Below are 25,502 nucleotides of genomic sequence, written 5' to 3' on the forward strand. Positions count from 1 at the left end.
TATCTTTTTTTTGCTTTATTGTTAAATAAATGGGTATGTTTAAGACCAAAAAAAAATAAATATTTTTTTTAAAAAAAAGAGATTTTGTCAAATTCTTTCCTTAAATTTAGGTTAATTGTAGCTACAGCATTCTCCCAGTGTACTAGTGCAGTGACCCAGTTAATAAAAGAAATAATCTGGCAAGATCTATTCTTTTTTTTAATCAATTAATTTATTTTTAGTTTTCAAAAGTTCTATTCTTGAAGAAGCTAGGCTGGCTCCTTGTGATCACTTCTTTCTTTTATAAATGTTCACTAACAATACCTTTTAGAAATGAGAGGGAGGCAGGGAGAGAGAAAAGCAAAGCATAAAGGTTTTTGTTAGAAATCAAAGTCATGCTTGCTGGACTTTAGATTGCAAAAGCCATTCTCTACACTTTTCTGAAATTTCGAATGTTTTCCCTTCCCCAGCACTTACTACTTTTCCTATTCTTGATCTTTCAAAGATTTCTAACAGTAGCTCAGCAATCATATCTGCTACTCCTTTTGGAGCCTGGTAATAATCTTGTCACCTCCTTTATCCAGCCCTTTCTCTTTGCTGGCAAGGTTGCCATCCCAAACCAAACCCTCATCATCTCTCACATGGACTATTCCAATAACATCCAAATCAGTCTCTCTACATTAAGTTTTTTCTTCTCTCCAACCCATTCTCCAAATTGGCATTCCCAAAACATGAGTCCGATGTTTGTCCTCTGCTAAGAATGTTTCGAATCTCTCTGTTACTTCTAAGACAAAATACCAACTCCTATGTTTGGCACAAAAAGTCCTTTGTAATCTGACTTCATTCTATCTTTCCAGATTAAAATTATTTTGGAATCTATTACTCTGCCTCACACATTCACCATCCCAGCCAAACCCTTAAGAATGCATTGCCTACATTTTGTATATCCTGTCCTGTGTATGTGTTCTCCTCAGCCCCAGAACAATTTAAATTCCTTGAGGAATGAGACTATTTTGGTTTTATCTCTGTATGCATCTGGCCTCACACGTGACCTGGCACATATAGACACTTAATAAAGGCATGTTGAATTGAATTAAATAGAAGAACTAAGAGCTCTTTAAATGTCACTCTACTTAGCTCAGGCATCAGCTCCTTATTAGTCATTCACATTATGTCCTTTCAAGTTTAAAGATTTGATTTTAATGGAAAGAGAATCAAAAACAAAATAAAAATCCTATCTCCAACATTTAGCCATTGCCTGAAGGTTTCTAGTAAAGAGTAATGTATTAGCTCAAGAAACAGTTTATTCCACTGTTGGATAGCTCTCGTTTAATTAGCAGGCCTAGTTAAGAGGTTTTCCCCTTCTTCAAGTCATATGACCCTCTGCAATTTCTACCCATTGTTCCTGGTTCTGTCCTCTGAGACTAGCCAGGATAAATGCAATTTCTCTTCCAAATGACAGTGCTTCAAAAGTTGGTGACTCCCAATCAGTCTGAATCTTCTATTCCCCAGGTTAAATGTCTGTAGTTCTTTTAATAGATTCTGATATGGCATGATCCCTTTTCTTTTTTTTTCTTTTTTTTTTTTGGTGAGGCATTTGGGGTTAAGTGACTTGGTCAGAGTCACACAGCTATTAAGCGTTATGTGTCTAAGGCCGGATTTGAACTCAGGTCCTCCTGATTCCAAGACTGGTTCTCTATCTACTGTGCTACCTAGCTGCCCCTGGCATGATCCCTAATACCAAATTATGAAAGCTTTTTATCTGTCCTCCCTTCTCTACTACTACTACCCTAATACAGGCTTTCGTTACTAGCTGTCTCCTTCAGGTGGTTTAAAGTTTGGAGCACACCTTAAAGTTGGAGACTGTATTGGTGAGGCTGTCATGTACTTAAGCCAAGGACTGGCCTACTGACACCCCTGAATAATTGGAAGTGAATAGTGACTCTATTTAGAACAATAGACAACATATTTAAATTCTGATTTGAACCAAATGAGTGCAGTTAGGAGATTGTATAAGTACTAAGGAGGAGCATTGTTGGCAACCCTGTTTTTAACAAGATTTCTATATTATCTATCTGCATATTCTATCCTCTAGTAGGCTTCTATATGCCATCATCTAATGTATGTATGTATGTGTGTGTACGTATACATGTACATATGTGTGTATATGCACACACACAAACACATACATATATATGGCATATATATACACATATGTATCTCTTATAATTTATTCACAAAACCTAGCAATATGTGTCCACCTGATTTTCCAAAGACAAGAGATTGATTTTCCACCGATCTAGAGCAGAGATTTTAATCTTTTCATGTAATAAAATCTTTTCGCAGTCTCACAAAGCCAATAGACTCCTCCAAATAATGTTTTTAAACCCATGAAATACATCAGATTATAACATAAACCAGTTATATTGACATAGTTTTCAAAATATTAGAAGACTAAGTTCATATTAGGAACCCCTGTTAGAAATTGTTCTGTGTAGCACACCCATGCCTACTATTGAGTTAGATTAAGTGTGTGCAACTCAGGATTGCGAGCACCATAGAGACTAGTCAATCACTATTGCAGCTAGTAATATAAAACTAGCAATTGTACTCATGGCCCCTTCTTCCTCTAGGGAGACTGTGATGTACATGGACAACAAAAGGTTCACAGGTCTTCCCTATGATGAACTCTGACCAGGAGGGAATTGGATTTCCCACTTGAACAATATTCCTGCATACCCCAGGGTCAAGAATCCTAAGTCCCAGGGGGCAGCTATGTGGTTGATAGGGATTGAATATCAGTCAATTTTTTCTCTTCTATCCTCATTAAATGATTCAACTCTTTAGTAAGTGTCCCCTGAATGTGTCCTATGCTTTTAATACGCATGCTTCTATTCTGTAATTAGATTAGGCAGGTGAATATAGTGAACTACTGAGTTGGCAGCAAGGTAGTGTATGTGCTGAGGGGGTATCAGTTGGGGCGTTTGAGGAATAGGATTGCTCCTTACTCATTGCTGGTGGATAATTATATACAAGTGTAAAACACTTTCCCTGCCAATAAGGGGCTTACAATGTAATTAGGGATACAAGATGAAAAAAACTACAGCATACATGAAACAAGAACAAATGGATGGGTATATAATTGAGCTTTAATTTGTATGGTGATAAGTAAATGGGGATATGGCATCTGAATTGTGATTTGAAAGTGGGTAAGAGTTTAACCAGTAGAGTTCAGTAAAAGAAATATTTCAGGCACAGGGAGTGCCTGGAGAATGTTGGGTGGGGTTAGGGGGAGCAGGGAATCCATTTTGTCAAAAGTCAGAGGAAGCAATAGGAGACTGAGTTAGGAAGGTAGTTTGGATTGAAATCATAGAGGACTTTCATTGCCAGGCCAGGGAATGAGGGTAGCATGTTCCTAGACACTAGAGAAGTTGGAGTGTCTCACATGTTTTGGGAAGGGAGGAAGCAAAGCTTAAAGGAAGGGGGTATTTTGCCAAACCCACTGGCAACTGGGGCGGTGTCAATATCTTTTGGGTCAATTGGAGATTTCAAGGTAAAATTCTGTAAGATGGTAGTAAAAAACAGAAATAATTCCATCCGAGCCAGGCCCTCACCAACACATATCCGTTTTCCTGAAAGAAAGAAATGAAAAGATTTGCTATTTGTGGAGTTATAAGTCATCTAGAACAGTGGTCTTGCAATTAAATAGAAACAGGGGCCACTAAACCATATATAAGGATTCTGTGGTTACATATTGGCTTAGGAAACCCCATGTTCATATTATCTATGTTCTATTGTATTGTGTTTTTGTTTATTTTGTTACATATTTCCTAATTATATTTTAATCTGGTTCCTGCTGCACCCAAGAATCTTGAGAGCAGTGTTATTTGACACCTCTAATCTAGACCACTCCTTCTGATTTATAGGTTCCCCTCTACTACCCAGTGGTATTCCTAGAAGACTATTCTTTCCTTCCCTCTCTGTTACCCACACAACCCATCACTCCTTACCCCAGGGGAGACTTAGCCCTTTGGCCCACTTTCAGTGCAGGGATAGGAGTAAATGCTTTCTTAGTTCTTTCAAAGCCTTTATCCTGCTCTGTAGAAGCGGAGCTCTCTCCCTGTAAATCAGTCTTCCTGAAACTCAGGAGAAAGGAATAATTGCTACCAAGGAGAGAACAAAGCCAACCGCTCAACTCCACAAAGACAAGTTCATTTTAATAATTGTGGTGAGAGAGGGTGATAGGGCAATGATGCTCAATTCCCCTTCGGGCAGCTTCAGTCACAATTCTGGACAGGCAATACAGGTCTGGAATCAATTTCCCACTTGGTGCCAACTCGTGGCCTGTCTCTTTTCCACTCCAGCAGTACTATCAAGGACAACTGCCCCCAATCCAATCAATTGAAGTGTTCCTTCAATTGATGATGTATGATCCAAGGAGCATTGAAAAGGTAAAGAACTCTTGCCACCCTCCTAGGATTTCTTACTGCAAGAGACCTTAAGTGATAAGCTATTTGAACCCCTTCTTTGACATATGATGTAACTGAATCCCAGAGTGGTGAATTGACTTGAACAAGGACACCCAAGTAATAAGTAGCAAAGCTAGACTAGAACCCATGTTGTCTGAGCTGTTGATCCATCTTTGATGCACACATTTTGATGAATTTGTCTTACCTGTTGAAAAGGGCATGAAATAGTCACTCTTCTTAAAGTTGCCACTTTCATCCAGGAAGTGCCCTGGGTCAAACTGGTCTGGATTGGGGAACTCTTCCTTGTCATATAGAACAGAAGTCAGTAATGGTATTATGGTAGTGCCCTAAAATGAAGAGATATAGATAAACAGAATTAGAAAATAAGAACCTTAGAATGTCAACACTGAAAGAGACTGATGGAGTGCTTGGGTGCTTGTACTGAGACCCCAACTTCAAGACTATATTTCTCCCTAGCTTCAGAAACACTATCCCTGGCAGTTTCTCCCCAGCCCAAGGACACTATGCCTAGCAGTTACTCATGTGTGGGCCTCAGCAACACACTTATCTCTCTCCCTGGAACAGTTACAAACTACACCTGTAGGAATTATTTGTTTGAACTGGCTTTGTACTGGCTCATTAAGATATTCGTACCCACTGGACTATCTATACCAACTCCCTACTTCATTATCTGCACCCTGAACTCCTCGTGTGTATCCTAGACTTAGGACTTCTGTATACTCCCTACATCTATCTTGTCAAACAAGACGTTGATTGGTGGCAGACTGGACAACCCTCAGTTGGCCCTGACTGCTAGTTAACTTAGTGACATAGCAGACTTAAAAACAACACTTCCCTGTAGCCCCTCTTTGAGCTTTTCCTGGTGAACTGGGGTAAAATGCCTGTACAGTACATACCTTAAAAAAATTTCATCCTGAAAAAGGTAGAAGCAACATGGAAGAAATCCATTCTAGACCTGATTTTCCCCAACAAGGAAGAACTGGTTGCTGAGATGGAAATGATGATGTTATGATAACCTTGGGCAAAATGTTATTATCTTATCTTAGAATGTAATAGAGGAGAGAAAAGCCAAGTACATCCTTTCCCTCTGTGACCAATACAAATAAGAGTTCTAATCTAAGCTGTGATATTTGCTACCTATGACCCCTTGGGCAAGTCCTTTCATATCTGTGGGCCTCAGATTGTCTTTAAAGGGAGGAGGGTGGTGGAAAAAAATTAACCTGAATGGTGTATAATTGTACTTATGAACATTGGCCCTGAAAAAAAAAGAAATGAAAAATGCACCTTCCTCCCTTCTTTGCAGAAATGGAGGATAATGGTTATAGAATATTACTTATATATCATATCTGTTTGAAGTGTTAGATAGTTTTACTGAACTGGTTTTTTTTTCTTTCCTTTCTATACTTTATTACAAGAGATATTTACAGGGAAGTGAGAAGAGTTATATATTCACAAATGAAAGTGATAAACATAAAAGCCAGGTATAATTTAACAAAAATCCTAGATTATAGGAGAGCAGATTTCAAACACCTCAGAGGAAGAATAAGTAAGCTCCCACTAATTAAAAATCTAGAAAGGAAGTTAATCAAAGAGGGGTAGGAAGCTCTCAAAAATGAAATCCTGGTAGTATAAAGAAAAACAGTATTTTCTGTTGGGAAAAAAGAGAGTTACCTGAAAGTATCAGTGTAGATATCCACTCAGGGAACTCAACAAACATCTTAGATTGTCAAAAGAAATAAACAAAAGATGGAATTAAAAAAACAGGTAAAGGAAGCTTGTCAGGGTCCTATAAGAATGGCAAGAGGGGTTAAACAGCCTGTGGCAAAAATGACTTTATTATAAGCAAAGCAGAAAAGAAAATGGCCCCTTTGGTCCACCTGGTTCGCTCCTCTTGTCTTTAAGGAGTTTATTTTGGATGGAAAGTTCAGGATTCAGTCACGATTGTTCTGAGCCACAAATTAGGAAAATCTCTAATACTTAATAAAAGGCAGGGCTCTCTGCCCATCTTTAGACTTACATCTATCACTAGACATCCCTTGGCCTCTTTGTGGCTAAGATAAAATTCATTAACTGAAACATTTTTGAAACCATAAAGTAAATTGTATTAATGATATCTGTTGTTGCCCATCCGTTTTCAAGGAGAACCAATGACATCACAGGTGATGTCTTGCGTGTGAATTGGATTTAAGTGAGACAGAGTTGCACTAAGTCATTAGCCTCACTCACTCTCCAGAGTCACGGAAGTCCAGTGGCAGGATAAAAGCCAAGATGACTAAAGATGGCCCAGGGTACAGTGGATGACCTTGTCATCTTTGATGTCTGACTAAGCTCGAAGTGCTCCCCAGTGCCTGCTTCTGCTGCCTTCATGGCTGCTGAAACAAATTTCCTCATTTACCAATTCACAATTTCACATAATTGGGGTAGAAAACCCACTACCCCACTGACAGATTTGAAGTCCATTGGTTAAGCTCAACCTGATTTAGCTCATCTGCTGAGATGTTTAGTGCAGTGTGGAAAGAGCTGACTTTTTTGGGTGGGGGGGACTTCCCTGGGTCTTCCCTTGCAAGATTCTTATAGAGTCAACAACTCTCCTTAATATCTCCTATGTCCACCATAGCTCAATCCTGCCTATGTTCCATGCTTGCTCCAACCTGTCCAGTACAAAGGCTTAGCATGGTTTTCCCCAATTATAAGACAACTTCTCTTTTTTTATTGAAATTGCTTAGGCTTACTAGCTGTGTGACCCTGGGCAAGTCACTTAAACCCATTGCCTAGACAAAAAAAAATCACTTAGGGTACAACCCAGACTCTCACATAATGGCTTTGATTGATTCAAGGAGGTGTACAGATCACCTGTTCACACTCAGTTCAGATTCTTTGATTCAATCAGAAGTGTTTATACCTATCCAAGGCACCCTAGCCAAATGGAGTGACATCAATGCCACCTTGCAGTGGTAAATCTTAGAATGAGTTGATGTTGGTGATGGCAACAAAGAACAACAAAAGGTTTGGTAGTGTTAGCTATAGTGTGGGAGAAAGGAGGTCAAAGAAAGAATGAGACTGCTCTGAATGGATTGATGATAATAGTAACAGGCAACAAGTGATGGAAAGCAGCTGGGTGGCACAGTGTACTGGGTCTGAAGACAGGAAGATTCATCTTTGTGAGTTCAAGTCTGGCCTCACACACCCTAGCTGTTTGACCCTGGGCAAGTCTCTTAACCCTGTATGCCTTAGTTTCTTATCTATAAAATGAACTGGAGAAGGAAATGGCAAATTACTGCAATATTTTTGCCAAGAAAACCCCAAATGGAGTCACAAAAAGTCAGACATGACTGAAACAATTCTCTAACAATGATAATAATAAGAAGAAATGAAGCAGAAGTTCTCAATTCTCATTTAGCTTGAATTTTCTTTTACAAGGACAATGATCTTTGTACTGGAAAAGACACAAAGTATAATTATGATTAATAGAGCTTTGTTGGCCAATATAAGAAAGGAGATAGTAAGAGAACACCTAGAGCTACTCTTGTTGAGTTCAAGTCACCAGGCACAGATGAAAGACACCTTCCAGTACTGAAAAAGCTGATGGATCTACTGAGTCACAGAACTGAAGACATATCAAGCTGGAAGCAATTTCAGAGGCCATCTAGTTCCAGTCCAACTTCAGTTCTGAAAAAAGGTCACTCTACTTCACACTCAACAAGTGACTATTGGCTGATTATCTCCAGTAAGGGGCCTCTCCTGACACAGTCTGTTCCATTATGGGGAGGCACAAAGTGTGAGGAAATTTTCTCCTAAATTTGCTTGTTTTCAGTTTTCATCCATTATTCCCAGTTCTGTCTTCTGGGTCCAGGCAAAATAAGTCTAGTCTCTCTTCCAAATGACAGCCCCTTGAACATTTGAAGTCACCTATCCTGTCCTTCATAGATCCTCTTTTTTCTAGGCCAAGATCCCAGGTTTCTTCAGCTGATCTTCATATGGAATGAGAGAGAGAGAGAATATATCAAGCAAGACAAACTGAAACCTACCTTTGAACCCCAGTGGGAACAGGCAGTGTCCCAGGGTCCAAAAACCTAGCAAATTATGGTGCCTCTCAGACCACTGATATCCTATTTCAACTCAATCTCCACAGTCATCATCAGGGGATCAACCATTATAGAGAAGAAGTCCACCACTCCCACCATTATCAACTTTATCTACTGACTATCATGTCAGCCTAAGAATCCCAAAAATAGCAGTGTCTCTCAGGCCACCAAGTTTCTACCAGCCTGGCTCCCAGAGCCATTTTCCATGGGAGGGGGGAGGTGAACCAATTTTGGAAATAACTGTCAGTTCCTTCTGTAAGTGGTTTAATCCTCACTTTGTCAGAAACTACAGCTACTAAGGACCCAGAAAAGAAAATTCTTGCCACCAAAGATTGTCACTTGATTTTTAGTTTCTTGAAGGCAAGGATTATCTTTTGCCTCTGTTTGGATCATCAGCACTGAGTAAAGTGTCTGGGACGTAGTAGATACTTAAATGTTTTTTGATTGATTGATCAAAGTCTTTAGCATTAGCTAACAGGGTTGGTAAGATGAAGTGAGGATTTTTTAAAGATGGAGGAGACGTGGACATTTCTAGAGATATCAGGGAAGGAACTGGTATCTAGGGAAAGACTGGAGATGAGAGAGAGTTGGAATGATAGTAGGAGAAATCTGTTACAGACAACTGTATGGGATGGGCTCAAGGGAGCATGTAGAGGGGTTTGCTTTGGTAAGGAAAAAGGCAATCTCTTTATCAGAGAAAAGTGAAGGATGAGGTAGTAGGGGAAGATATCTGAATGATGTAAGATGAGGAGGAGGAGAGAAAGGAAAGCTCATGAAAAATGCAATCAATTTTTTTTAATGAAGTATGAGGTGAGGACCCCAGCTCATGGGATGGAGAGAGAGGATGCCTTGGGAATCTTAAAGATAAGGCTTGGAACAGCCACTATGAAGACTAGGATAATAAATCTATAATGGGAGTCTGATGCTTCCTCAGAATTCTTCAGATGGCATCTACATTTGGAGGATGCTATGGACAGGACAGCAACTATCCATGTGGAAGATGCTATGGAGCAGCCTCCAGAATTGTAATGATGTTTAAGGGAAGTGTCTTGGAGAAACAGGCTAAGGAGCACGTGCAGGTATTCTGTAAGTGGTTCTGGTTGTCTAACCACATGCTGAAGAGGAGACTTCTCAGATCGACTGTGGCAACATTTAAATGGACTGTCAGCTTCACCTACAGTCTTTCTGTCCCATTTATTTCTGGTGATCTCAGGGACTCCTTCACTCATGGCATTTGATGAAGGGAGGAGTATTGACTTTGAGAGTTTTGAAAAGTTGGGAGAGCAAGTCACAGGAATGCAGGAGTGAGAGCCCAGGCTGAGTCAGGCCAGCATCAGTGCCTCAAGGAGCAAAGAAAACTTCATAGTTCTCCACTCATTGGAAGCTGAGACAAGGATACATATGGCAGAGATGCAGCCTTTGGAGGTGAATGTAGTGGGAATGATTCTATGTAGGAACTGAGTGAAGTTGATCCTATATCCACCAGAGATTGAAGTGATGTAGGGGAGAGTATGCCCTATAGGCACTAGGAAAATGTTTGTTCTGGCTATGTCTTTAAAGAAAATATATTTTTAAAGAGTCGATTGGTATTAAGTAGTTAAACGGAACTAAGCTGCTAGACAATGGCCTCTAACAATGGGGGAAACACAAGCAGTGTGGGGCTCAAATATGTGGCAGTAAGGAAAAAGCTACTCCAAGTCCCTCAGTGTACCCTGGAACCCCAAGGGGAAATGGAGCTAGCCCACCTGTAGCATTCATGCTACAAATCAATTAGGGAGGAGTGGAATGATTGCTTTGCTACAGTGAGTGTCCAGTTGATATTAGACAACATAAATTCATGTTATACTGCTGGGAGAAACATTTCTGACCTTAGGGATTAGGTATTGTCTGAACTTAGTATCTCGTGTCACTGAATGGGTCAGATTGGCTGGGACCAGATCAATATATCTTTGTATCTCATGGATTACAGCATCTGTGTAAGGCATACTGTTTCTGTCCTTCAAGCAGGGACTTCGGTTTTGGCCAATCACACGGTCAATTTCTTCACGAATTTTATCTGTCGTGACAGAAATAAAAATTTATTTTAAAAGTGAGGATAAAATGTTTTTTCCCCATTAGTTTCTCTGATCTCTATTACCTGAGCTCCAGTAGCAAAAATTCAACTGACTCTCCCTATTTATAGGAAAATGAAGAGTTCAATTTCAGTCCCTTGACTCAGTGGAGGATTCATTTAGGTTCCAACAAGGATCCTAAGTCCCATATCCTCAAAGCACAGGCCTCACAATGTCCAGAGACAAATACAGGACAAGCAATATTTGGGTGAGGAAGCAGTGAGAACATGAGATGGGACTGGGACTGAACAAAATATGACCAATAAATTCATAGGAGTCTAAGTTACCTATTTACAGAGTTGCATGAATGACAGGCAATCCAGTTGCGCTAACTCCTTCAACAGGTCAATCACATAAGCCACAGCAAAAAGGCCTCTCTGAATCATTCTACTCTCCAGTCTGCTGCAGAGAATTAGACCTAATCTAAGAGTAACCCTCTGCATTTTTTTTTGATAGAACACTATTTCTGGATTCAGAGAACTCATGTTCAAGCACCACCATGGTCCCTTTCCTAATTGTATGACCTTGAACAAGTAATTGAACTCGGGCTTCAGTTTCCTCATCTGTAAGACAAGGGGATTGGATGAGATTGTCCCTAAGGTGCTTTCAGTCACTAAATCCATGATCCTATGACTTAATGGTCCTCTTTTTCCTAGTTAGTAATCAACACTAATGCTAGATATTATTAATGAATTGTATCACAGCCATACTACCATGTAATAAGTCACTATCTGATAGATCTGTCTCTCTACAGGGAGGCAACGCTCCAAGATATATTATAAACCTTTAATAAGTCTCATTTTCTACAGATTGGTTTTATTTTAAATAGACCATTGACAGGATTGGTCAATCATTATTTATTCTGATGTTTGAGGGCAAGTAAGAATATTGAATGGAAATGATAATAACTAACATTTACACAGAGCTTTAAGTTTGCAAAATGCTATTATATGTACCATTTTTTACATCTATTTATCTATTTATATGTATATGTACATATACATATACTATCTCATTTGACTCTCAAAAAAACTTTATGACAAAAGTGTCACAGGTATTAGTACCACCATTTTACAGATGAGGAAACTGAGATTCATGGATTTTAAGTGACTTCTCCATGATCACATAGCTGTTAAGTATCAGAGGCCAGATTTGAACCTTGGTTTCCTCTATACTTTTTCTTTCAAAAGACACTAAACTCTTTCAAAAGGTCCTGGACTTTTTTTTTTGATTAGAAGATCTGGGCTATAGGTCTAGATTTGTCACTCAATCACTAGGTAATATTAGGAAAGAGATTCTTTGGGGACTCAGTTTCTCCATCTATAAATTAGGGATAAGACCTAGCCTTCCATCCTCAGAAGTTGTTTTAAGGATCATATGTATATAAAAAGCACTTTCTTTGTACTACCAAAAACAAGAAAATATCATTTAAAAATTGGTCTCATTTATGACAACACATATAAAATCATACATGAAATTTAAGTGAAACTATTATAATATTTATAAAACTATAGCATTTTAGGTGTAAAAGATCTAAATAAATATTATATCAGTGTAGCAAAAGTGATAATATTAATTAAATTAATGCATAGCTTTAATGTAAAATCAACAAAAATGTCAATTAGTTTATTTGTAAAACTAAATTTAAACATGATGAATATTAGATGGAACTGAAGGGCAAGAATATGAAGGGTTAATTTTAAAAGTAAAAGTGGATGAAAATGGACTTTCCCCTCCAGGTTGTAAAACATGTTATTTTAACTCATTAAAACTATCTAGACTACATGGAAAAGTCAGATAAGGTAAAAGAATAGAGACTTAAGAATTAGAACTACACACTTACAAGTACTAGTTAATGTTTGATAAATTTGTAGACAATAAAAACTGAGGGAATTGTTCATTTAATAATAGCATCATGAATGACTCCATGAGAGTAGGGACTGTGTTTTTTTTAATCCTTGTAGCCCAAAGGTCTTGCATATGTAAGGGATAGATAGGAAGAGGGGCTATATCTGTAATTTCATTAATATGGGGAACTCCCAAATGGTAGAGGGAAACCTCCTCTCTCAATGTAGGCTTCCACTCTGCAATTAATAGTCTCAGGAGAGTTACTATCTAAAGTATTTAGAAACTAAATGAGTTACCCATCATTACACTGTCAGTATGTGTTCATTTACAGATAAGTAATATACAGGGTAACTAGAAGGTAATCTTAGAAAGAAGGTACTAGGGTAGGGGAATGGAATCTGGAAAGACCTTTTGCAGAAGGTGAGATGTGAGTTAAATTGAAAAAAGCCAGAGAGGTGGAGATGACGAGGGGGAAATTGCAGACATAGACACCAACTAGTGAAAAAGCATAGAGTTGGAAGATGACATGTTGAATTTGAAGAATTGCAAAAAGGTTAGTGTTGTTGGATTATAGATCACACCGAGGAGAGTAAAGTGTAAGAAGACTGAAAAGATAGGAAGAGGGCAGGTTATGAAGGACTTTAAAAGTCAAAGAGAGGATTTTATATTTTATCCTGAAAGTAATAGGGAAGCACTGCCATTTATTAAATTAGGGGAGTGACATGGTCAGATCTGCCCTTTAGTAGGATTACTTAGGTTGCTGAATGGTGGATGGACTAGCATGAGAAGAGAATTGATATTTACTTTTGGTATAGATTTTGTATTTATATATTCTACATGATTACTACTTTTTACTATGTTCTGTACACTGTAGTAAAGTTCTGGGAACCAAAAGAAAGGCAAAAAATCCAGGGTCCCTTCCCTCAAGGAGCTCATATTCAAATGGGGGATATAATATGCATATGTTGTTTCCCTTCACTTAATGTAAGCATTTAAAAGTCTACCATTCTATTTTTCTATTTTATCTTTCTCTGGTTTAGTGTCAATACCATATTTGTATCACAGAAAGAGTTTGGAAGGGTCTTTTCTCATTTTTAAGTTTGATAGAATTGACTTGTATGGTTCTGGAATTTTTCTTTGAGGGTTCATTTTTATCTTGTTCAACTAATTTTTTAATACTGGGTTTTTAATAATGTATATTATCTGTTAATCTTGTTATTTTACATCTTTGTAAGTATTCATCTATTCCATGTAAGTTGCTGGTTTTATTGGAAGATAATTGGACAAAATTTTTTCTTACCATTTTTTTTAATTTCCTCTTACACCATAAATATTCCTTTTTCAGTTTTATGTCAGCAATTTGATTTTCCTCTCTTCCTTAATCAGACTAACTGTTCATTAGTGTTTTTTTCCCAGAAAATAGTGCATTGTATTTATCAGTTCAATGGGTATTTTTGCTTTCAATTTTCATAATCTTTTCTTTTACTTTCAGAATTTCTACTTTGATGTTTAGTTGGCAGGGGTAAGTAATTTGCTTTTGTAATTTTTTTTAGTGGCATCTCTAGTTTGTTTGATTTGGTTTTTCTCTCTTTTATTAAGGAAAATATTTAGAGATACAAAATTTCCCCTTAAGATTTCCTTAGCTGTACCATATCAGTTTTGGCATTTTGTCTCATTGGCATTTTTCATGAAATTTTCTATTGTTTTTATGATTTTTATCCCACCAGTTCTTGAGAATTACGTTATTTCCAATTATTTTCAACTCTTAGTTCAAATTTCATTCTAATCAAATATGATTTTTATTCTATTGTTGTCAGTGAAGTATGTTTCACATTTCAGCTTTTCTGCATTTGTTTGTGAGGTTTTTACCCTAATAAATGGTCATTTTCTATAAAGGTGCCATGCATACCTGAGAAATATACTCTCATTCCCTTTATGTTCCCATTCAGTAATAACTAGAAATCTATTGTCTCTAATTTTTCAGATTTTTATTCAGACCCTTGACTTCTTTTTCATCCTTTTGTTTAGATTTGTCTAGGCCAAAAAGGGATATACTGAGGTCTTCCACTATTATATTTTTACTGTCTATTTCTCCCTGCAATTGAATTGATTTTTTTTTTGAGTATTTAGATGCCATATGAACTATTGATACTGATTTATTATCTGTGATATCTTTGGGAATAATGTAGTTTCTCTATTCCCTTTTTATAGTGATTATTTTTACTGTAACTTTGTCTGAAAGCAAAACTTTTTGAGTTTAGCTAAAGTATAATAGGTTTTGGTATAGCATATCATTTTAACTCTGAGAGAATTTTTATGTTTCATTTGTGTTTCTTGTACACATTGTATTGCTGGATTCTGTTTTCTAGTCCACCCACTAACCTTCCATTTTATAGGTGAATTCATCCCATTCATATTCATTTCCTTTCCCTCAATTTATCCTCTTGTACTTTTTTCCCTCTTTGTCCCCAGTCCCCTCTTTATGAAGAAGGTGGTGAAAAAGGAGTTAACTAACACTTATGCTATATAAATGTTATAATCTGTTTCTACTCTATTGCTCTTCTTCTTTTCCCCTTGTCTCACCCTTAATCACAGATTTTTATTCATTATTTTCTTCCTTTTAATTCCCTCTTCACATTTTCCTCTCTAACACTGGAGCTTTATGAGAGTTGGTTCATGACTACTACTTACCTCTTAAATTCCCCCACTTCTTGTCTCTACCTATTTAATGTATTTCTAAACCTCATCCTTTCTGTATCTGCATATGTGTTTTTGTGTGAGTATGTTCAACCTTCCTTTGTCTGGTTCAGAAGAAAGTGATCTAGCTGATAATAAAAATATTAATATCTCTTGACATCTTACAGTTCAAAAATACTTACTTCCCAATAACCAAATATGGGGGAGGAAGGAACTTTAAATATTTGCGTGTGTTTTTTGTTGGGAAGTAGTTGTTGTGTCAAAACAAAATGTAACTGCTCCAGTGCCTTATCATACCATGGAACTCCTTCTGGGTTTGAGTGGCTGCAACAGGGAAGAATACAAGCTCTGAGCAAAGTCCTATTGACTTTGAATGGCTTTGAATAAGCACCTGGAAACTGGAAATTGCATGGATGCCCATCAGTTGGGGAATGGCTGAACAAGTTGTGGTATAGGATTGTGATGGAGTACTTCTCTGCTATAAGAAATGATGAGCTCAATGATCTTAGAAAAACATGGAAAGACTTGAATGAAAAAATGAAGAGTGATATGAGCAGAACCAAGAGAACATTGTATATAGTAACAGCAATATTATTTTAAGAATGACTTTGAGTGAATAAGTTTTTTGACTATTATGAATACTCAAATTAACTGTAAAAAAAATATGAACATAGATACTATCTGCATCCAGAGAAAAAACTGATAAATAGAAGTATGTATGGAATAATTTTACATACATGTATGTGTATATATATATATACATACATATACATATATATGTATTGTGTGTGTGTGTGTATATATATATATATATATATTTGTGTCTATTGGTAGCCATTTCTAGGGTGGGATAGGGGAAGTATAGAAAAAAAGAAGAAAAAAAGAAATGTACATGATAATTTTGTTTTATATCTGAAAAGAATAGCAAGTTGCACTTAGTAGATTTGCAGTTTTGTGTACAGTCATCTTTTTATGGTCCTATGTTATATGGAAATGATTTTTTATTTAATAAATATGTAGTAATATAAAAATTAATGGACAAAAAAGAATACACACCTGGAGATGGTCTGCGTCTGTCGTCTGAGGACAAACTGGAATATGTGGTGACTGGTAAATACACGAAAATGACAATGGAAATATTCCCAACGATAGTCTCAACAGGACCATAAATCCATCTGTCCCTGACTTTACTTCTGAGCATTATTATTGGGCATATTGTCCATAATCCTACCTGTTATCTCAGGGTGTTTCAGGAAAAGCAGAAGGCCATATCTCAGAGTGGTACTGGTTGTTGCTGTCCCTGCACCAAATATATCAGACACAGTGTAGAGCAAGTTTTCCATGGTAAATTCAGACTGTGGCTTTTTCTTTTCCTAGGAATAATTTGATAAAATTATGTAATAAAAGAAGCAAAATGCTTCAATATCAAGAGTGGTGCGTGTGGAGTCCAAGGACGTGAGTTCGAATACCAGTTCTGCCAGTAAAGAATCTATGTGAGCTTGGGAAAGTCACTTATCCTCTCTAAGTCTTATTTTCTTCATCTGTAAAATGGGGGGGTTAAACTCAATGACTTCAAAGGTCCCTTTCACCTGTAAAGAACTATGATCTTTTTGTGATGGCAAAAAGCTGGAAATGAACTAGCTCCTGGTAAAACCAGACTTAGACAGCAATGTGAAGGTAGAAACCACAAAATTTAGCAACAGATTGGATATTGGGTGAGTGGGAGGCAAGAGTCCAGAATGACACCAAGGTTTCAAGCCTTGGTGTGTAGGAAGGATAGTACTCCTGACAGTAGTAGGCAAGTTCAGAAGAGGGGAAGGTTTGGAGGGTTGGGGAGGGGGCATGTAATTCATGGTATCTTACATGACAAAAGTTAAAAGTGCTGTTGTTATGTTCAGTCATTTTTCAGTTATGTTCAAATCTTCATGACCCCATTTGGGGTCTTCTTGGAAAAGATACTAGAGTGTTTTGCCATTTCTTTCTCCAGCTCATTTTACAGATGAGGAAACTGAGGTAAACAGGGTTAAATGATTTGCCCAGGGTCACACAGCTATTAAGTATTTAAGGCTGGATTTTTTTTGTTTTGTTTTGTTTTGTTTTTTGGTGAGGCAATTGGGATTAAATGACTTGCCCAGGGTCACACAGCTAGTAAGTGTCATGTGTCTGAGACTGGATTTGAAATCAGGTCCTTCTGACTCCAAGGCCAGGGCTCTATCCACTGCACCATCTATCTGCCCTAAAGCTGGATTTTAACTCAGGAAGAGGGGTCTTCCTGATTCCAGTCCTGGCACGCCATCCACTGCATCACCTAACTGCCCTTTAAAAAGTTCTACAGATTCACTTTTAACCTTATTCCCTGTAGAGATTTGCAGCAACCACAATTGTCATGATGGGAGTTGAAAGAAATTCACTCACCCTAAATCACCTGGCAAGAGGCAGCATGACATAGTAGATGGAGGGGCTAGCCTTGAAATCAGAAAGATCTAGGTTCAAATTCTGCCTGGACAGATAATAGCTAGGTAACCATAGGCAAGTTACTCAATCTGTCAGTTGCCCCACACAACTGTCTAACACTATAAATTACAGATGAGAATCCAAACTCTATTAGTGAAGAGACTTTCTACTCTCAAAGTTATACATACACATATGAACACACGCACACACACATCCATGAAATCATAGGTCAAGACTAAGTCAAGTAAAAGACTGGGGTCACAGAATAACAACTTAAGCAAAAGCAAAGTTGTTCAAAAGATGACTTAAATATAAGTCTAAAAGTAAATTAAATTTCATTAATTAAAAGTAAATTAAATTAAACATAAGTCTACTGGTTGGTCTGGATGACTCTGTGGAATTTAAATCTCAAAAGAGTAAGATAGTTCCTGGTGCTATGTTCTGAAAGAGCTAAGACTCCTCCCTTATCCAAATAGCCAAAGCCTGGTACCAGTCACAATTCATCAGAAGATGGTAGCAAAAGACTCTCAAAGAGCATCCCACTGACAACCAGCAGATGGCAACAGTGGAAATACTGGTCCAATAGTATAGCTCAGCAATCAACTCAGCATAGCATACCCACCACTCAATAATATTATCTGAAAAGCATATAACACCAGGGGCTGTGTGAAGGAAGCTGCAAATGGCAGTCATAGAGATGGAGATAGGTTTCACTCCAAGAACACGAGTTGCCTTGGTGTGTATATGTGTGTGTGTATTAGTATCAATAGATAGATATAGATAAATAGATAGACAGAGATAAATAGAAAAATAGATGGATAGATAGATAGATAGATAGACAGACAGACAGACAGAAAGATATTCCTTACATGTGGGCCTTCTCTTATCTGTCTCTCTGATCAGTGTTAAGTCATGAAGTAAGGTACCCCTGGATTGTTGGCTAGGGGAAAAGTGATTTTCCTTGTAAATTATATTACTATTGTTAAACTAAATGTCTTTTGATTTGAATTAATGTAGCTTCCTTGCTATCTTCTCACCGTGATGTTCCAGTTATCATCCTTACCTTCCCTCACCCTTCACTCTCCCACTCCCATCACTCCCTTTCCAGCTCCCTTTTTATATGTTGTCCTCCACATTGAGAATAAGGACCTCCTTTCTTACTGCCTGAAAGATAGTAAGCATTTTATAAATATTTTATTTAGTCTATCTATTTGTCTCTTTTCTTCTGGTTAATCTGGCAAGAGAAACCTATGTGGAGCTCTCAAAGCACACTAATTTCTTTCAGGCTACTTCAGGACATCTACCAGGGTACTGGGTGCTTTTCTTCTAACATCTACCTTGTGTCCACTGCTTTTCAGTTTCTTCAGTTCTTTTGCTGTATTTTTTAAAAATTATACTAGCATTTTGCTTTATTCATTTCTAAGGAAGTTGATACTTCCTTATACGTAGTGTAGATTAATAGTTGTTCTTCTTCTTCTTGGTTTTTGTCTTTGTTGTTTTTTGAAAGGTAAGAGAGGAACCTGGCTCCTTTTGGATCCTTCCTCTGCCATCATTGTCAGAGAATCCTCTTGTATCATTTCAACCCCATCTCTCACTACCACCCACTAAAGCAACTCCACTTCAATCTGGCCACTCAGTTTGCCATCATCCCTCACACCTACCCATCTCTTCAGAGTCCTGAAATACCCTTTCCCATTCAGATTGCCAGTTTGTTTAATTGCCATCACCTCTCTCAATATCCAGATCAAAACTTAGCTCTTCTAGAAGAATGTTTTGTATCCAACTCTTCCCAATTCTATTGTGCATTGTCATTGTCTACTATTTTGCCCTTCCTGATACAGTCCTAGAATCATAGGCTCCTAGGTCTTACAGCTGGAAGAGACCTTAGATGTCATCAATTCCAAACTCCTCATTTTACAGATGAGGAAACTGAGGCATAGAGAAGTTAACTGACTTGTCCAGGGTCAAACAGCTAGTAAGCATCTGAGATGGGACTTAAACACAGGTCTTCCTGACTCCATATGCTGTTCTTTCTGCCCTGGGCCATGCTTCTCACCTTACAATTATTCTCAGGCCCCTTCAAGTATTTCCTTCCTCTAATTAGCTTATACACTCTTTCATGACAGGGACCAACTGTCCCTCAGTTCCTCACATAGTTCTCTGAAGACACTTCCTTTAAGAAATTCTCACTTCCTTTTATTTACTCGTGAACAGCCCCCAACACAGGAATCACACAACTCCCAAGAATTGAGCTGCAGCCCCATTCCTCTCACTGTACCTGCTCCATTTTTAAAAGGAAACTGTCAATCAAATCCTTAGGGTTGTTGGAGTCCAGGGCTTCTTGGTGCTCTTTCACTCTCCCCAAAATAAAATTATGCAGCATTTGACAGTTCTTAAATAATTTGTGATGAGATCCTGGGAGATATTGTACCAAAGCTGGGAAGAGATTGTAGATCTATAAAAAAGAAACAATGGCACATTTCTTTTTCGGTAGATACACGAAATAGTTCTCCAACCTTGGATTCAGAAGAGAAGATTGTGACCAGGTAAGGAGAAGTTGCCAAGGCAAATCCCCTATGAAAAAAATGTGACATATCTTCACTCATCCTCTTCACTCACCTGCAAAACCCCCTGAAATCATTTTAATATTCCTCCCCTTGCTGGCAGCCAGTGTCCATCTGAACTTCCACTTTCCATTATTAATTAATTACCCCTGAAAGGTTTCCTGTGTCAGAGCTCTGCTTTCTAATTTCCAGTGGGGCAGCTGACACCTGCTAACACTATCCAGGTTCAAGTGTTCATGGCCAAGGTCAGCAGTCCTCTGGCAATGGGTATTTTTAAAAAAGGGACCTTTGATGTCAGTCCCTTTGACATATAGGTAGACTCCTTCAGGAAAGGGCCTGATAGAGGCCCTCAGTGAAACTTTAAAGGGGTGATCTTCTCCAACTACATTCAAGGGGCCATCTGTTTATGATGAAAAAGATTTGGATTATGGCTGGATCTCACAGTTGTACCTCCCTATGAAGTTCATATTGGACCCCAGCCTTGATCCAGGTAGAGCTTCTCTCTAGAATAAAAAAGAGTGTTCTACGTCCCATAAAAAAAGAACTCTGCACACACCTGTGCCCATGGTGAACTCAGGATCTTGACCTTTTCATCTAAAAGCTCCATTAAATGTAGAAATTTCTGATCATGATATTCAAAACGCTTCTGGAAAATGATAGAGCAGATGACATTGCAGGGAGCACACCCAAGGATGAATGTGGGGTCACAGGGCATCCCTAAAGAATTAGGGAAAGACAGAGAGCTTTAATATTGATTTTTAACTGGTTAGCATTGAGACCACAAGGGAAGATTTGTCTACCTTAAGGAGCAGTGGCCACCAGACTATTTTATGTTCTCCTCCAACAGGTTTAACTTTCATTATAGCTGAGAATTACATGGTATAGAAAGGTAATAAAAAGCACTTTGTACATATTTTCTGATTTAATCCTTACAACATTTTTGTGGAGAAGAAGAATGAGAAAAGGTCAAAATGTAAGAGGTTTTTGGTAATAGGGTGGTATGATGCTCAAATGAGATAAATTGATATAAAAGCATTTGCAAACCTTAAGGCATCATATAAATCTCAGTGATTATTATTATTATTAGCTTATAGTCACTAGTCCTCCAGCCTGATGATGACTTTATTCCCTAAGCCTTCTTTCTACTATACTTCTGTGGAGTTCAAACAATGTTTATAGGGCAATATAGGGACTTACTGGTAAATGTTTAACTACTGACTATCTGAGGGGGGTGAAGTATGCACACACTTTTAAGTTTATTCTGTGTTAATAATTTCTTAAGTTTCGAACAGGGCTTGGCAAACTTCAGCCTGAGCTAAATCCAGCCCTCTCCCTATTTTTGCATTACCCAGGAGGGGTTCAAATCCAGCCTCACTTTCTAGTTGTGTGATGCTGGACAGTCACCTAACCTCTGTTTTCCTGTTTCCTCATCTGTAAAATGGGGAGAGTTATAGCACCTATCTCCCAGGGTTGTTGTGAAGATAAGATGAAATGAACAGTAAAGCATTATATAAATACTAGCCGTCATCATCATCATCATCATCATCATCATCATCATCATCATCATCATTAGTGTTATGGGCTTGTACCAGAACAAGACTGGGAACTCAGACAAACCTAGGGGTGACTGCAGATCACAGCAGACTCTTTGGGGTCTACCTCAGTCTTCAGTTATCAGAAAAGTAACCATTTTTCCTGAGATTAGAGATTTGTTTTTTTAAAGTAAATAAGCACCAACCATTGGTTGTTTTTAATGCCTCGACCAGGTACTTTGCCTCTTCTTGGACTCGCTCTTCAATGCTTTTCTTCCCCATCCCAAAATTCTTCAGGGTCATGAGGGAGAAGCGGCGCATTTGCTTCCATCTCTCTCCACTGCTGAAAGCAAGTCCTATAAGGAGAATCGGGGAGGTAAGAAGAGTGAATCTCCAACTCCCACAGACTGGAAAGTCTCAGAAAATGCTCTTGTCTCCTATTTTGCAGAATCCATGCCTACGGACTCTTGACCTGGTTCTAGTAGAATAGTTTGAAGTGTGGGAATTGTCAAACATCACAAGAAATGTAATCTTGCCGTATTTTATCACTAGCAACCTGGACAAGGAAGCCCACTCTCAGTCTTAGCCAGATGACTCATTTTTAAGCCCATTTCAAAAAGCAAGAAGTTAGGGAACAATATAGACATCCTTGCTTCATATTGTTTTTATTCACATTAGCCACATTTCTCCATGCTTAGCTTTCAAAGGCTCAGTATTTTGGCTCCTACTTAATATTGCTGACTAAAATCATAATAATAATAATGATATTAATAAAAAGTATTTGAGGGGGCAGTTGAGTGGTGTAGCAGACCTGGAGTTAGGAAGACCTAAGTGTAAATTCAGTCTCAGATACTTACTAACTGTGTGACCCTGGGCAAGTCACTTCAACCTGCTTGTCTCAGTTTCCTCATCTGTAAAAAGCACTGGAGAAGGAAATGGAAAACCACTCTAGTATCTCTGCCAAGAAAACTCCAAATGAGGCTACAAAGAGTCAGACACAACTGAAAAGCAACTGAACAATAGGTAGCAATCATCACTGTAATGTTTGCAAAGCACTTTGCCTATATTATCTCACTTGATAGTCACAACAACCTTTTGAGGTTGAGGTACTATTACAATCTCCATTTTATTACTATTATTGTATCTCATTATTACTATTACAATTGCTATTCCAATCTCCATTTTACATCTTGAGAAACTGAGTCTGGAAAAGTTTTAGTGACTTGCCCAAGGTCATGCAGCTAAGAAGCATCTGAATCAGAATTTAAACCCATTCTTTCCTAACTTCAAGCTTTCTACTCTCTGTGCCACCTAGTTGCTTAGATGAGGTAATTTTTATTCCATTCTTACTGGTACCAGGCAGAGAATCCCTGACTCAGATTAATTTCATTTTTCTCATGACAAGTTTTTTTTTTAATTAAGTATCTATTAACCACCCTTACCCCTTGCCATTAACATCTTAAAAATATAACTGTACATATGCCTGGAGAGAGAGACTTGGCATAGGATGAGACAGGTTCGACGTAGTGGGGGAAGGACAGGAGGCTTGTCTCATTTATACTATGTCCCAGCACTCTCCACCAGAGACAGGTTGGTTTGTGAGATCTTAGGAAGGGTGATTTCATTAAGAGTTAGCATAGGTATCTTGATAATAAGCTTTTTTTAGACTAACCTCATTTTTCATATGATTGCAAAACAAGATCCAGGGAATACTGACCTATTTTCCCTAAATTTCAGCAAGACATTTGGCAATATTTCTCTTATATGTATGGATAAGTTAGGGAAGATACAGTCCAAAAGATAAATTCTGGTAAAACCAAGGAAATATAGGGTTGAAGCAGGGAGAGTTTTAAAGTAGGGAAAACAATGGTAAAGCCTAGACAAGAGGTGATGAGAGTCTGAACTGAGGGGATCATGTTGTAAGTAAAGAGAAGGGAACACAAATTCCCTTAAGATACATAGCTACAATCCTAATTCCAGAAGCTATGATTGTATGTTTCTGATTTAGGTGATTTGGGTAAGTGGATCTATTTCTACTAATTTCTTAGAATGACAACCTTTTCTCCATTCTCTGCTACATCTGAATTCACAGCTCTACACCAAGCAGAAACTTACCCAACCCTTTGTTAATAGCATCAATGATGGGGAAACTTCCTCTGCCGGCAAACTCTTCTCCATGATCAGTCAGCGCTTCTTTCATTGCCTTGTACCCATGTAATACAACAATAGGTTCAGAACCCAAATACAGAGTGAACACTGGGCCGTAGACTTTTGCCAGCTGGAGGAGCAGATGCAGAGGGCTTTGAGAGAGTCATCACTGAACTTGCTGACAAAAAGTTTGGACTTCTCATTGGAGAAGTCCTCAATCTATTCTCTGCCTCTTTCAAACCATTTCTATCATTTATAACAAAAAACATCTAAGCAATACGTATGCCTGACCCAGGACACAGAAGGACCCAAAGTCCAAAATCTCACTTTCTGCTGTGAGATAGCAGTTGCACGGTCTGGTATTGGGTCTCCAACCTTCCCCTGAGAAGGAGCTCTTTTTTATTTTTGTTTTTCTCAAACTTTGAAAACACCAGAGCGGGAAAGGAGGAACAGTGCCATCAATGAAATCCTGGATCGGGTGAACAGTGCTGGCCACTCCCCTCTCTCCACTGGAAATCCCGTAAACCAATCCAATAGATTTTGAGCTACAAGGAAACTTAGAGGACATATAAACCTGTCATCTCGTTTTATAGGGGAAGAAAAAAAGAGCAGGTGATGTCATGGAAGGGTACCAGTGTTACAAGAGTAACAATTTAGAGATTTAAAAGTCACAATGAATATACACATTCCCATAAAACTTTGTGGTTAGGAAGCACTTCCACATATGTGAATTTTATCTGATCTTCACTTACATCACTGTGAGGTAGGTAGTACATTCATTAATCACTTTCTTTTACAGAGAAGAAAACTGAAGCCCCAAAAGAAGGGTGTGGCTGGGGAAGGTATGAGAAGAGCAACAGTCTGGAGATCTAGCAGAACATAATAAAAACACATTTTGGTTTTGTCTTATGTTTGTAGTTACAAAGCACATTTACACATTAACTTCATTTAATCTTCTTGCACCACCCTATGAGACAAATAGGGCTCTTATTAATGATTTCCTCTTACCGACAAGTAAACTGAGGCTTGGAGAGGCAGGTCAAGTGTCCATGGTCACAAAACTAGTTATGTGCCAGGGTCTGGACTTGAACCCAGGTCTTTTTAATTCCATGGACAATGCTACTTCTACTTCATCAAGTTGTCTCTAAAACACTTTGTGATCTACAGGTCTAGATCCTGATTTCTGTACTCATGGGAGTTCAGAACTTGCTGGGTCCTCCTGTGGCCAGGCTTGCTTTCATCCAGACACACTTAGGATTACACATAAGGACTGGGGCTGCACACAAAGGCTGTGCCTGTGCTCTTGTAGAGGCCTATGCAGGGAGAACATTCTCCACTCTGATTCAACAGAGGCTGGAAACCCATAAATGTTTGTAAAAGATTTCATTCCATAACACTTTGACTGGAAGGCTCCAGGGAAGCCAGAGGTCTATAAACCTCTGACTGGGACACTCTAGGTGCTGAAAATTGGGAAATTGGTAGAGGATGTTCAAGTGAGGAGGGGAATGAAGAATGTAGTGCTCTAACCTAGGATGATACATGGGAGTCCTGAAACCTGCCAGGACTCCATGTATAGACATATTGGGGAGGTGGA

General features: G+C 38.3%; 1 protein-coding gene across 6 annotated transcripts in view; it reads right to left on the reverse strand.

Annotated features, from left to right (window-relative positions):
* Positions 1–3,110: 3,110 nt before the first annotated feature.
* LOC114042597 (cytochrome P450 2C42-like) overlaps positions 3,111–25,502 on the reverse strand; it is a 32,603-nt gene continuing 10,211 nt past the window's right edge. For 5 of the 6 annotated variants that reach the window (XM_027861282.1, XM_027861279.1, XM_027861278.1 and 2 more), the window contains 8 exons: positions 23,876–24,038; positions 21,967–22,116; positions 20,785–20,945; positions 19,943–20,119; positions 16,442–16,583; positions 10,423–10,610; positions 4,654–4,795; positions 3,111–3,611 (listed from right to left, as the gene is read on the reverse strand). In XM_027861282.1, the coding sequence (XP_027717083.1) occupies positions 3,421–3,611; positions 4,654–4,795; positions 10,423–10,610; positions 16,442–16,583; positions 19,943–20,119; positions 20,785–20,945; positions 21,967–22,116; positions 23,876–24,038 (1,314 nt within the window). In that variant the 3' untranslated portion in view covers positions 3,111–3,420. The remainder of the gene's footprint in view (positions 3,612–4,653; positions 4,796–10,422; positions 10,611–16,441; positions 16,584–19,942; positions 20,120–20,784; positions 20,946–21,966; positions 22,117–23,875; positions 24,039–25,502) is intronic. The other variant, XM_027861281.1, reaches the window with a different exon arrangement.

This window comes from Vombatus ursinus, unplaced genomic scaffold (genome assembly GCF_900497805.2).
Source record: "Vombatus ursinus unplaced genomic scaffold, bare-nosed wombat genome assembly UNPS02014620.1, whole genome shotgun sequence".
NCBI lineage: Eukaryota > Metazoa > Chordata > Mammalia > Diprotodontia > Vombatidae > Vombatus > Vombatus ursinus.